The sequence below is a fragment of the Monodon monoceros genome, unplaced genomic scaffold, assembly GCF_005190385.1.
Source record: "Monodon monoceros isolate NGI ecotype Baffin Bay Population unplaced genomic scaffold, NGI_Narwhal_1 Super_Scaffold_21, whole genome shotgun sequence".
Taxonomy (NCBI): domain Eukaryota; kingdom Metazoa; phylum Chordata; class Mammalia; order Artiodactyla; family Monodontidae; genus Monodon; species Monodon monoceros.
The window spans coordinates 17,780,091-17,794,284 of record NW_021703778.1 but is presented as its reverse complement, the minus strand read 5'-3'; the positions used below and the strand labels follow the sequence as shown (position 1 = coordinate 17,794,284).

Below are 14,194 nucleotides of genomic sequence, written 5' to 3'. Positions count from 1 at the left end.
TGAAACTAATATATGTGTATAAGTTCTTCCATCATGTGTGGCATTTAAGGCTTGTTCTTTGTAATTTTCAATCTCCATTTTCAGTTTGCAGAAAGGACTTGATTCTTGAGAGAACACATCACTGTGAAAAGTGAATAGCAAAACTTGAATTTCATTTGCTTCCAATTAAGCGCCAAAATGTCAGAACTTAGTATCTTCAAAATGCATATTAAGCCACACACCTTGTGAGAAGTCTGATGAAATTAAAATCAAGTATAGAAATTCAAAATCCTGATGGAGAGCTTGAAATGAATATTGTTAGCTTATCAGGGTTACCAAGGTACCTTGACTTCTAGTTTTATTTCCCAAATTGAAAAATTTAAATTGGATGTTACTAGAGGGATGAGCAAATTAGTGCAGGATCATCAAACTATGGCCCGTGGGTCAAGTTTGGTCCACCGCCTGCTTTGTAAATAAAGTTTTATTTAAACATAGTCACCCTCATTTATTCATGTATTGTGTACGGCTGTTTTCATGCTACAATGCAGAGTAGAATAGTTGTGACAGAGACTGTTTGAATTGCGCAGCTCCAAAAATATTTACTGTCTGGACCTTTTAAGAAAAATGCTTGCTGACCCCTGATCTGTAGAATCAGGGGTTACTGTCTGTGTTACTAATATGCGGAGATGCTTATCAGATAAAGTCTGATTATATATATGTACATATACATACATACATATACCTACAACACACACACACATATACTGTATATGGAAACTTTAGTGTATATATACAAACACCTTTCCATTTTTTATAACTGCTAAGGATTTCTTTTCCCACTGATGTTGCTTATTATAAGCTTGAGTGGCCCAACTATTCATCTGACTTTGATTTCTTCTTACCACTTAACCTTCCTTCAGATGTTTAATCAGCTAATGATATAAGATGCCACAGCAGGATTCTGAGCTTCCTGTTTGTCGCATGTCTCTACGACCTTATGGTGGTTTTCTTTTTTGTCTTATGAATTGATTGATGTCAATAGCGTTTGTTCAAAATGACAAACTGTAATTGTAAATACTTTCCATATTCTGTGAATACACCTTTTGGTCTGTTAACTGATCGGAGTATTGGCGTTGAAAAGGCTTGGATTGGCGGCAGAAGGTGTGGTTCTTTTCGTGTGCAGTCCTGACTCTTCTTTTCTTGGAAGGCTGAGCTTACTTCGCCAGGCATGGGATTGGAGTGTGAATGACCAAGGCGTTCTGTGCCTTAGAACTTTATTACTCTTTGAGATTTTAAAGAAGTGCTGCCACTGTTTAGTTATAAGAAGAAATAGGTTGAATTTTAATTTTTATGGTACTTTGTTATGCTGTATTATGAAAATTTTCAATTTTGAAATAGTTTCATATTTCAGAGAAGTTACAAAAATAGTACAGAGTGCTTCCCTATGCCCTTCATCTATCCCTAATGTTCACATCCAGCATAATCATAGTGTCGTTATCAAAGCTAGGAAACGAATAACGTTGAGTCCATACTACTAAGTAATCATCTGAATTTTGCCTCTTTCCCACTAATGAGGCCTTTTGAGGCCTTTTGCGTAGCCCAGGAGCCAGGCAAGGGGCTCACACTGCGTGCAGTTCATACTTCTCCTCAGTCTCCTCCAAGGTACACAATTTCATCAGCCTTTTACTTTCCCGACCTTGGTATTTTTAAAGAGTAGTAGTTACAGAATGCTCCTCAATTTGGATTTGTCTGATGTTTCCTCACGATTAGACCAAAGTTATGCATTTGGGGCAAGAGTACCACGGAAGTAACGTTGTATATTTCTCAGTGCATCTTTCAGAGGGTACGTGATGTTGATGAAGTGAAGTGACAGCACTTGGTGAAGTGCTGTCTGCCGAGTTTCTGCCCGCAGACACTACTTTCTCTTTTTAATTAAAAAGCATCTTACGGGGAGATATTCTGAGATATGCCCATATCTCACCATACTCTCACCCATTAACGTTAGCGTCCATTGGTAGATCTTGCCTGAGACAGTTCTGACTGTGGAGGTTGCCTCGTGATAATTTCTCTTTTAGTGATTTTTTCCATATTTATTAGTTGGGATGCTCCAGGAAGGAAAAGCTGTCCATTCTCCACCATTTGTTTATTTATTTCTTCGATTATTCACTTATATCATTATGAAGTCACAGATGTACAGTTTATCTTGGGTTATAATCTAATGCCCTCATTATTTGATCGTTTACAAGTGTCCCAAATGGTTTCGGCCCTTGGGAGCTCCTTAAGGCTGGCCCTAATTCCCTTTGATGTGCTTCCTTTGATGTGTTCTTTAGTATCACAAGGTGTTCCAGGCTCATCACGTATTTTCTCTGTCCCCAACCCTGGAATTAACTATTTTTCTAAGGAGTTCTAGTTCATTTATTGGAGAATAGTATTAGAAACCATGATCTGGCCACTTGTGTTCATTGGTTCTTGGACCAACAATTTGACATTGAAGCAATGTCATTGCTTCTAGGATCTCTCACTGGACAGAGCTAGGACACATGTATTCACATCCATCCATACCCGTCGGCCTACCTACTTATAAAATCACAAGTTCATATTGATGCCTCTAATTCTAATCTAATACTACAGTATATTTCCTTGCTTGTAACTTCTGTTTCTGGCGGTGAGAACTTTGGCTCTCATTAGCCAAAATATTTTTTCTTTCTCATTCATTCCTGCTGTGTGTGTGTGTGTGTGTGTGTGTGTGAGGAGTATGAATTTCTAAACCATGCGCTTGTAAGGAACAACTTTACTAACTAGAATACAATATTTCTGTGAAGGTTCTTTTTGCCTTTAGCCTTACGTTAAACAGTGAAAAAAAAAAGTTTCGTAAAGTGACTTAGTTCTTTTCTTCCCCACCCTTTTCGTGTGGTTCTGTTTTTCATTTGTAACATAGCTGGGTTTATTTGTTTGTGCTCCATTTTAGATTCCCGACCCCCAGACCCCACCTTGCCTCCTGGTCAATTTCAATTATTTATTTCTCTTTTAGGTATTTGAATCATTATGATGGTTCTAAGAGTCAGAGTTACAGAAAAATATATTCAGAAAAGTGTTACCGCCCCATTATCTCCACTACTGTTCCCATTCTCTCTTTCTTTCAACCCGGTTCCTACTAACTCCCTGTAGCCTACCCGTCTCATTAGTTTCTTGTATCCTTCCTGTGTTTCTTATGCACAAATGAGCAGATACTACACAGTTTTTAATATACCCTTCTTCCCATATGAAGGGTCCCTTATACCTTTTGCTGTATAAACTATATATCATGTATATGCATTATATATAGGTATATATGCACTTTCTTTTCCACTTGATATATCATTTACAAAAAGATTTAAATCCACTCCATCCCCTTTCGCATTCTGTGATATAAAACCGTTTTATTTTTATTTTCACCCAGAGAATTTTGCATATGAAGTGTATGACTTAGAAATATAAAAATAAAGCATCAAAACTCAGGGCAAGACTATTTCTTTGAAGTTTCTTTTCCTAAAACATAACATTCCTGGGTGTGTACATATCCATATTTTTCCTCTGTAGATTTACATCAAAGGTGGTGTAGGTTTTTGGTTGTCATTTTAAATGCCTTTGTTTATAATTGCAAATTTACCTGTCATTTCTAGCTGGTAGCAGTGTTTGATGAGCAGGACCCGCATCACGGAGGTGATGGCACCAGTGCCAGCTCCACAGGCACCCAGAGTCCGGAGATGTTTGGCAGTGAGCTCGGCACCAACAGTGTTTCAGCCTTCCAGCCTTACCAAGCAACGAGTGAGATCGAGGTCACCCCTTCGGTCCTCCGTGCCAGTGAGTGCATATTTCGTCTTCAGTTACGGGGATGCCGACTGTGTTATCCAGCCATGCTCTTGTGAATGGAATTCATTGTCTGTTTATATCAAAAACTGATTAAGTTTAGAACCTGGGCGAGTGTCTTTTGCAAGAGAGGGAGGCAAGATTCTTTATGTTTTCATAGATTGGCCTTACTTTACTTTGGACTGGTAGACTTTTAATTGCTCACCAAAGGTAAATAAGGATAATAGTTAAACTTATACTACCTGCATTTTTCTTTCCATATGTTTTGTATGAACGCTAGAACAGATAGAAATAATCAACATCCTTCCACTGAAACCAAACACAGTGTGTTGGATTGACCATCAAGTTGGTTATAACAGTTACCTGGACTTTATCTGGAGAGCAGGGGCTGAAGGGACCTCAAGGATTGTTATCTTCAGGGATCTGGAAGAGTTGCTATTAGGTGCCCTCTCAAGAAACGAAAAGATTGGTCTTAGTGAGTGTATAGTAGGAATCCTAGGATCCCTAGTGCCCAAGTTCCAGGACACTAGCTTGAAGAATTCTGCAGCCATTCCTGCCAAGCTTACAGTGAAGAGCTTCTGCTAAACGTTCTATTTAGCATTTGTAATTGTATAATCTTATCATTGAGCAATTGTTAAGACTAAGAAGGCCTATTTCAAGAAATTTATAACTTAAAAATCATTTATCTTTTAGGCATATCTATCTAGAAACATTTCAGTTTTTCAAGTGGAAAATTTAGCCTTGTGTGATGTGGTCTTCAGTAGATCTTCACATAGAGATAGGTAATAATATATAAAATAATATATAGAATATAGTTAGATAATTTTTAGAATATATAGTTTATTCTTATAAAATGCATCATTGTCCCCACTTTTCACATTGGTAGCAGTCTGTAGCATTTTGGTAATTTGCTTCTAGATGTTCATAAACTATTTCTGCTTCCACTGTCCCTTGAGGATATATATATATATATATATATAGAGAGAGAGAGAGAGAGAGAGAGAGTGTGTGTATGTATGTATATATGTATGTATATATATATATATGGGGAATAAGGAAAGAACGTCAGTTTAATAGTTAACAAATCTGACGATCTATCAGAAACCACAGGGAAAGTATGCCATATAGAGATGTAGAGGATTGAAAGGTACATTGCATGATGGGATATGTATGTGATGCCCAGGGGGTCTGTGTATGGTTGCAGACCAATGTTAACCACTTTCTAAAATTGCTTTCTATCACCTGGACAAGAATAATCGTAGTGAGAGCTGGGCACAGTGGAAAATGTTTCCAAGGAAGCGTGGACAGGAACAGCCACTGTAAGGTGTTTTAGCTGGACCTTTCCTTGTATCCAGGAGACGTAGGTTGTTTGTGCACATACATGAACAAATATATTTTAAACTGATTTTGTGGAAGTAACATTTGATTACTACATGGATACACTACTTAAAAAATCTTATGTACGATTTACTTTGGGCAGTGTTTTTCAAAAGGTGAGGTGTATACCATGTATGGTATATGAAGTAATATGTAGGGGGTGTGCAGGTCATTTTCTTTTCTTTTATTGTATACTAGCTCACTAAGTCCATGCCTTAATGATTATCTGCTTGGCACAAGCTTGTGTTTAAGAAATGGATTGCCTAGTTTTGATTGAAAGAAGACTTTAATGAAACAAGAGTACAAGGATTCATAGGTGCCTGATGTTTGGAAAACAGCGTCTTTATGTGAGTAATTACACCTTAATGTATATAATGAAATACAGAGCTTTTTGCTGTGTTACTGTTGTGGTTTTTTTATTCAGATGTTTTACAAAGCAAGGTGCACCTTTAATTTAGCTGCACCTTAAAAATGTGTTGGAGGAAAGGCCAGTCCTGTTTTTAGGTTAAGAAGAATTTGAATGGCTTGCTGCCCATCCATTTATATCTTTTTTCTAAATTTATTTTTTACTTTTTGGCCACGCTGTGTGGCACGTGGGATCCTAGTTCCCCGACCAGGGCTCGAACCCAGGCCCCCTGCATTGGAAGTGTGGAGCCCTAACCACTGGACTGCCAGGGAAGTCCCCCATTTATATCTTTTGACTTCACTGACTCAACAAGATTTTTAAACCACCACCACCCATATTTGGCTGGCTCTGTGTGTTAAAATTTAAATGCTGTTTTCAACTCCAAACATCTCTTTTACCTTGTTTTAATTGAGAAAAGGAAGTTATACTTGAAGCATATGTGTTGTCTTGCAGTCATCAGTGGGAAGATATGCAAATATTCAGAGTAAGAAGCTCTGAATTTTATTTGCTAACGTTATTTAGATTTTATGGCCTTGGCAGGCACTGGGTAAATGTGTGTTAAACATTTACTAAATACAAGGTTTGGTGACTATGTGAAAGTTACCCAATACCTATGAGTCATTTTCTACAGTATTAATACCATTCATTCGGAAATAAAACAACAGTAGGTCTGTGCTGGCCAGGCCTCGTGCGAGGTGATCCGAGTTCAGAGTTGAGTTAATATGGCCTAGTCCTTGCCATCAAGGAGTTTATGTTCTTCCTCTTTTTTTTTTTTTTTGTGGTACGTGGGCCTCTTACTGCTGTGGCCCCTCCCGTTGCAGAGCACAGGCTCCGGACGCGCAGGCTCAGCGGCCATGGCTCACGGGCCCAGCCGCTCCGCGGCATGTGGGATCTTCCCGGACCGGGGCACAAACCCGTGTACCCTACATCGGCAGGCGGGCTTCCAACCATTCCGCCACCAGGGAAGCCCGAACCATGCTCTCTAAACCTCACGGTTCTGTGATAGATGTTTAACTGTATTTTTATTGTTCACAAATCCAGTTTTAGAGAGACCTACTGTGCCCAGGAGCACAATTTCTGGAGCAGGTCATTGAGACCAAGTCTAGCATTTTTTTCCCCCACTTGTGATTTTTTTATTTTTTAATTCTCAAAGGCTTTTTATAGAGATCAAACATTCTGGGGATAGCCTGGCTTTAGAATGATGGCAGGATTTCTTTTCATCCCAGAATACTGATTTAATATTTCCTTTGGAAGAGCCAGACTGAAGATTCGAGATTCCTTGGCAGGAAGAAGTCCTAGAAATAGAATTGCTGTAGAAATTTTGAGAAACAAAGTATCCGATTAGATTGTCTTTTAACCTTTCTGAGCTGTGTTAATTTTATAGTTAATTTTTATCCACGTCTGGCAAAATGTTGCTGAAAATGGTGCTCTTTAACTAATTGGTAAGATTTTACTAGCTCCCTAACTTTGAAAACTTACAGAGACATCAAGAACGGGCTGTACAGGGCTTCCCTGGTGGCGCAGTGGTTGAGAGTCCGCCTGCCGATGCAGGGGACATGGGTTCGTGCCCCGGTCCCGGAGGATCCCGCATGCCGCGGAGCGGCTGGGCCCGTGAGCCATGGCCGCTGAGCCTGCGCGTCCGGAGCCTGTGCTCCGCAGCGGGAGAGGCCACAACAGTGAGAGGCCCGTGTACCGCAAAAAAAAAAAGAAAAAAAAAAAAAAAAGAACTGCTGTACAAGGCTTGTGTCAAAGTTAGGTGCCCCCGACCCCGCCGCCTCTTTCTCGAGCTCTAAATTTTTTTTCTTACTCAAGAATATACCGGATTGGTTTTTTCTTGCTACGAGATCCAAGATCTTTGGTTTAGAGACCTATTCTCTTAACATTACCTGGTATTAGAATAATATTTTCCGGATTTTATTTAAACGTATACTGAAAATAGAAATAATATTCCTATTGTATTTCCTTTTAACTTGTGAAGTGGAGCATGGCATACAAATGGCATTCTCAGTATTTCAAATAATTACCTTCTTACTGTGCAAGTTCTGTTCAGCATATAAAACCCATCCAGTTTTGTTGTAGATGCAATCTGATTATTACATGTTGACAAGGTCATATATCTATTAATTGGATTGGAGATGGGATACAAAATTGCTGTAATTATTGTAATTTTCTAGCTAATTGCAGGGTTGGTGGTGAATATTTTACTTCTGCAAAATGAAAAACAGTATTCCATCAGAAGTTGTTTTACGGGGTTTCAGACATTCTGTTTCATATCTTTGGTGCTTTTTGCCCACAAAGTATCTCTTTTGTATCTTTTTTGTGTATCGATCCGCCTCTGAATGTCAGAGCGCTCATTGGCAGCTATCAGTGGAAGCAGCAAAGACAGAGAGCCTGGAGTACTCTCAGCTACCTCTTTGTTCTGGTTGCCACAGTACCTCTATTGTTTATTTATAAATTGGAGTACTCTCCTTTCAGACTTACAGTCAAGGTTGGATGGGTCAGATCCCATTGGAAGAGGACTCCTCTGATCTGCTCTGCTCTCTTGTCACCTGTGCACTCAGAAATACTCCATGAAATGAGCGTTCTTCACTACATTCAGACTGTTTATGTGTTCTTTTTTGGCATGAATAATTAAGTGAATTATTGGTCAGCCCACTTCACATTGTAATATGGGGCTTATGTTGCATGTTCTCTGTCTTTTGTATTTTTTGCTTTATTTAAGCTAAGCTAGCTTCTAAGAGCTGGATGCCGAATTGACATTTTAAAAATAATGGTGTGTATACAAGGTGAGTGTGTTTGGAGGGTTGCAGGTGGGGGGGCCGGGCTACTGAGGGGGGTGTTGGAAGCTTGCTGCCGAGGATGGTGCGAGCAGACTGATGTTTATTCCCTGCTGGAGTATGAACTGGAGGCGCAGGTGACAATTGCCAGGCCTAATGAGCAATTTGGCGGATAAGACGGGCTGTCAGGCGACAGCAGTTCGGCAGCAGGCACGCTGTCTGCGGACCAAGATGCTTGTTCCAGAGATGGCATTTCAATACCATAAAGAAAGCCTTCTTTTTTGTTGATAGCTGGTATTGCAAAGATGTGTGTTTCATCCTTCAATTTTCCAGTGAAGTAACCAGCAATCAACATATGGTAATTTTGGTTGCAAAATTTTTTTTAATTTTTTTTTTTTTTTTTGCGGTACGCGGGCCTCTCACCGTTGTGGCCTCTCCCGTTGCGGAGCACAGGCTCCGGACGCGCAGGCTCAGCGGCCATGGCTCATGGGCCCAGCCGCTCCGCGGCATGTGGGATCTTCCCGGACCGGGGCACGAACCCGTGTCCCCTGCATCGGCAGGTGGACTCTCAACCACTGCGCCACCAGGGAAGCCTGCAAAATTATCTTTAAACTTGCCTTTTCATGTGGTCATCCATTAAGAAAAATGGGGGGGGGGGACACAACAAGATATATTTTCCCCACACCAGAACACAAGAAATGTTAGGTTTTAAAATGCTGATAAAATGTAAGTGATCAGTTGCTTCGTTGGGCTGAAACATTTCATATGTGGTCTTTACATTGGAACTTAACACTCCACAAGGTAACAGTGTAGTCTTTTCATCATACTGTGTCATTTATATCTGCTTCCTTTACCCAGGAATCCTTTCCTTCCACAGAGCACACGAAAATCTAGACATGTGCATGGATTCTCCCCACAGAGGCTATGAGTATACTGTATTGCATAAGGGACGCTGGGGACATGTTTCCACATCTTTGTAGGATGGAGCAGTCCCTTAGGAAACCTCCAGGTCCATCTCCCCTACTTACCATCAGGAAACTGAGGCTCAGTGGAGTGAACTAACACAGTCTGTGCTTATGGCATAACCATCAAGTGGAGTTATTGCCGAAAACGTATCGACACTTACTGTATGTCAGGGTACTGTTGTGGCATTTCCAGACACCAGACTTGAAGTCAGAACATCTTTGCACTTCCCGTCTGACACCAGTATTTCCGAGTTATCCTTCTGCAGAATAATCATTTGCTTCCTACATTGTTCAATTACATCTTTGTGAAGTACTTTATTTAAAAAAATCTCCACACAGATGTATACAGCATTTTACATTTAATAGTGGTGACTGTTGGGCCACTGGGAGGGGGAATATATTTTAGAAACTCTCTGCCCCATGTAATCAGATGGACTTTGGCCTGTAGTTAGCAGGCGGTCCTTGGTCATTGAAAAGGCTTCCTGTAGTGTTCACGGCACCACCTGTGTGAGATCTCCACACCCCAAACCTTATGGAACTGGACCCCTTGTGCACAAAGTCTCTGTATCTGTCACACCTGCTGAAATCTAGGGAAGAGTAGTTTTACAGGTTCCTTCCCCACTCCACTAAGATGTCTCCACTGTCCAATCACTTCTGTATTTCTCACTTCTTTTTGTCCTTGGCTAGTATATTTTACTTGACCCAGGGGCCTTGCCTTGCAGTCTTGCCTTTGTATGGGGATATATCTTATGTGTCCGATTTTTTTTCTGTTTATCAGGTGCAGAAATGGTTACTGACACTTGAAAATTTGTAAAAGTGATATAGCTATGAATATATTAAGAAAGTACAATTTAAATTGAAGCAAGAAAGCCCATTTTCAAATGGCAATAAGAAGTGCATTACATAGAGAAAATAATTGTATGAAAATGTTTGAGCAGACACGATTAGATTGTAAACAAGCTTTCTTTTTCATTTTCATTCTACATTCTAACCAGGTATTTAGGTTCTTTTTTCTATTAGCACATGTCACAGAGAGACCCATATGTGGATTATTTTGTCATCATGAAATCCTGGCAGATAACATCTTCTTTTTTCTTCTTGCTGCTCTTGATACAGATCTCTTGTATAGATCTTCTTGAAACTGTGTTTGCTTATTTATTCTTTCATTGCTTTTAATGTCAGAAATGGCTTTGCATTCCTTGTTCTGTTTGCTCCTGTCTCCAGCTAGAGACGGGCTTCATCTCTCAGATTCATTGTGTGAATCTCAAATGGGAAGGGACCGAGAGGCAGCCCTGCAGGGACACAGAGTGCTTGGTAAATGTGCCCCTGAGGTTTTCACCCCTTCTGCCTTTTCCCTGAAATGGACAGCTAGTGGTCCCTGTGATAGCCATGTTTTGAAGAAAAACCACCTTACATCTAAATCAGTGTATTGATTCATTATACTATTTTGTATTTACAAATTTCACTTATATTCATTTATAAATTAACAATTTATTAATTATTATTTATCAATTCATTGCCTACATTTCAGCAAATTGTTTTTCTCCTTAGCAAAGAGCCTGGGCACTGCAGCATGTGCGCATAGCGGCATGAAATCGTGTGCTCCAGGACACACGTGAGAGAGGACAGCGCCTTCTCACAAAGAGATCTCTATCCAGCACTTTCTGTGGCTTAGATTTGATGCTTCCTTTACATATTTCCCTCCAGTTGGCATTTGACAGAACTTAAATAAATCTAGAATTTTTATAACTGCAAAAAAGGGGACTGTGCTTCCGTTACCTCACCTCCTGTTTCTCTCTCTTGGTCTGAAACATGGTCCAGACCATGGACCTGGCTTATTCTCAGGTACTGTCACACTGCCTGTTCCTTGGTGGAATGCCTTTCCATTTGTATTCTCTCTGAAAGTTGTAGAAAGTTTTCTATCCCTACATTTTTCTACATTACCCTCCCTTTTCTATCTGTTCCGGGGATTAAGCAACCACTATGTGTTATTTTTTTCAACTCTTTCTTACAGAGTTGAGAGTAAATACGGCAATTACAGCAGCTCGTTGCCTGGGCTGCAGTTGTGTTTTGACCGTATTATACAAGCATCGTTTTCTTGTCTTTATAGTGGTACCCTAGTAATAGGTCTCTGTATGGACATATACACGTATCTATGGCTGATGTTTAGTGAGGTTATATATGGAAGGAGTATAGGAGCAGCATGTACCTTCAGGAAAATAAATCATTTTGTAGAGATAATTCCCATGTGTAAAGATAGAAAATTACAACCAGAACCGTCTAGGACCAATCATAATATGGAAAGAACAGGAGCCAAAGGGCATTTCAGATTACTACTTCACTCAGCCCATCATCATATTTAATTAAAATGTCAGTTTGTGCCATGGCTGATCCACTGGTTAATTTGTTATTTAGATCAGCTTGAGAAGTGTTTATTTTAAATATAGAATTTGTGTTAATGCATTGGAGAAGAATATTCTCTTGCTTGGCAGAGATGTTGCAGCCTAAAGATTTATGACTTAGAACAACAAAGACCAGCTGGTGATCAGTTTGCATAAGTAGGATGGGGGTATCTACTGATGCTGGATAATAACCGTTCTTATGTAATCAGAGTAAGGGGATTTGGGAATGGGAGGCAGAAGCAAGGTCAATGATGAGTCACAGGGGCTTCCCTGGGGGTCCAGTGGTTAACACACTGCTTCTCCACTGCAGGGGGCACAGGTTCGATCCCTGGTCTGGGGACTAAGATCCCGCATGCCACGTGGTGCAGCCAAATAAAGAAAAAAAAGAAAGAAGAAAAGATGAGTCACAAATCATAGAGCAGAACTGCATTGAATCCTGAGAATGGGTCTGTGATCCATGGGCAAGGCTTGGGGATCATGTGTCCACTCTGAGGGGGGTGGCAGAGCCAGGTGGGCAGCGGTCTGTCTGGGCTTGCCCTTGGTGCTTCATCCAGAAAGCTTCGCAGTCTGCCTTCCTCATTTCTCTCCCTCATCGAAGACATGGCACCTTTCTTCTTCAAAATTGGGAAATTAGTTTGATCAGAGTTAATACATAAATTTTGAAGAGCAGGGTGTTTATAATTTCCTGTGTGTGTATATGTTATCAGTTTTCCATTCCCGCTATAGCAAGTTACCACAAACTTAGTGCCTTAAAACAATACAGATTAATTTTAGTACCATAAGCCAGAGTCTCATGTGGATCTCAATGAGCTAAAGTTCAAGGGTCGGCAGGGCTGTGTTTCTTTTGGAGGCTCCAAGGGAGAATCCCAAAGGAGGGAGAATCCATTTCTTTGCCGTTTCCAGCTTCTGGAGGCCACCTGTGTTCCTTGCTTGTGGCCCTTTCTCCATCTTCACCATCGGCAACCTTGCATCCCTTTGACCATTTTTCTGCAGTCACGCCTCCCTCCCTTTCCTTCTGCCCTTCTCTCCCATTTTTAAGGACTCATGTGATTACGTTGAGCCCCCTGGAAAATCGAGGATAATCTCCTCACCTCAGTCTTTGCCTTCACTCCACATGTGCAGGCCCTTTTGCATGTCAGGTAACATGGCAGGTTCTCGGGATTAGGATGTGAATGAATCTTTGGGGGCCATTATTCTGCCTACACAATATACAGTTAATATATAATATTAATAATGTGAGGTAGTGTGAAAAAAATACCACTTCCATTGCTCTATGTTTGGGACATTATCTCTCCTCATCAGGTGACTCTGGCTATGACAGTCAGTGTCTGGCCCAACAACATTTATGTGATGATCATTTTGATGTAAGTACATTGGAAAGGAAAGTAATGAACATTGGGACAAACCATCTCATTAGAAGTATTTCTCTGAGACCATTTCTAATTTAGGTGAGCCAGATAGAGCGATATTTATAAAAACATCACTCTAGCCATTATTATATAATTCTGTTTGCTTGACTTTCATGTAACAATTTGATATTTATCTCTCTTGCATTATTAAAAAGAATTTTCAGAGTATTGACTTTTATACTCTAAGGGAGAAATTTTGATTAGAAAAATTATGTGCAATTTGTGAATACTGAAAACATCGGGCAGTTTTCTTATCTCCTGTGTACTCTCTCTTCTTGTTCAAGCTCTCCTTACCTTCCTCATGACTTATTGTATTTTTAAGCTTTAGTTTAGTTTAGTTATGTTCTAGGCCTTCCCGTAAAGTATCTGAACAATGACTTTTAGATGATTACATAAATTGATGGAGCCTTGTGATATTAGATGTAATTTTCATTCTTGAACCTCCATCAGTTCGCATTCTTGAGCTCTTTTAGAAGTTTCTAATAATTCTGTTTTGAATGGCGTTAAAGTGAAGGCTAGTTCTAATGAGCCTTCATGAACACATTCATCTGAAGACTTTTTTTTGGTATTCACCTTGTTTCCTTCTTTTGCCTGTAAAGAAGCGCATTGTTGGGCGTTTACCAATCTTTTAAAGAATTAAAAGTTTTCTAAGACAGCACTCTTTCCTCTTTCTGGGTTTCCTTATATGCTGCTTTATTTTGTAGCTGCTTTATGTACTTCTCTGGCAGTTCAGTTTCTGAATAATGGAATGTGATAAAAGACTTCATATCTGTGAACATAAAATTGCAACAGATCCAAGTTCAAATGTGTACTTGATCTTTAAATTTTATATACCAGGGTGCTAACATTCCTTTAATAGGAATTTTCTTTTACACTGAAGAAATGTTTTATAATATTTTCCACTGAACACAATTTTATATATATTTCGATTTTTGTACATTCTGCAAGATTGTAAATTTAAAAGGCAACCTCGCAAACAACGTTCTACATCTGTATCCTCAATTGGATATGCTTGATTCGGGGCCAATGC

At 39.8% G+C, this 14,194-nt stretch overlaps 1 protein-coding gene across 19 annotated transcripts in view; it reads left to right on the top strand.

The window, feature by feature from the left end:
• The window catches only part of PARD3 (par-3 family cell polarity regulator), a 644,329-nt gene that overhangs the window by 254,975 nt on the left and 375,160 nt on the right, over positions 1-14,194 (top strand). For all 19 annotated transcript variants that reach the window (XM_029237263.1, XM_029237269.1, XM_029237268.1 and 16 more), the window contains exon 3: positions 3,642-3,822. In XM_029237263.1, coding sequence (XP_029093096.1) covers positions 3,642-3,822 — 181 coding nt within the window. The remainder of the gene's footprint in view (positions 1-3,641; positions 3,823-14,194) is intronic.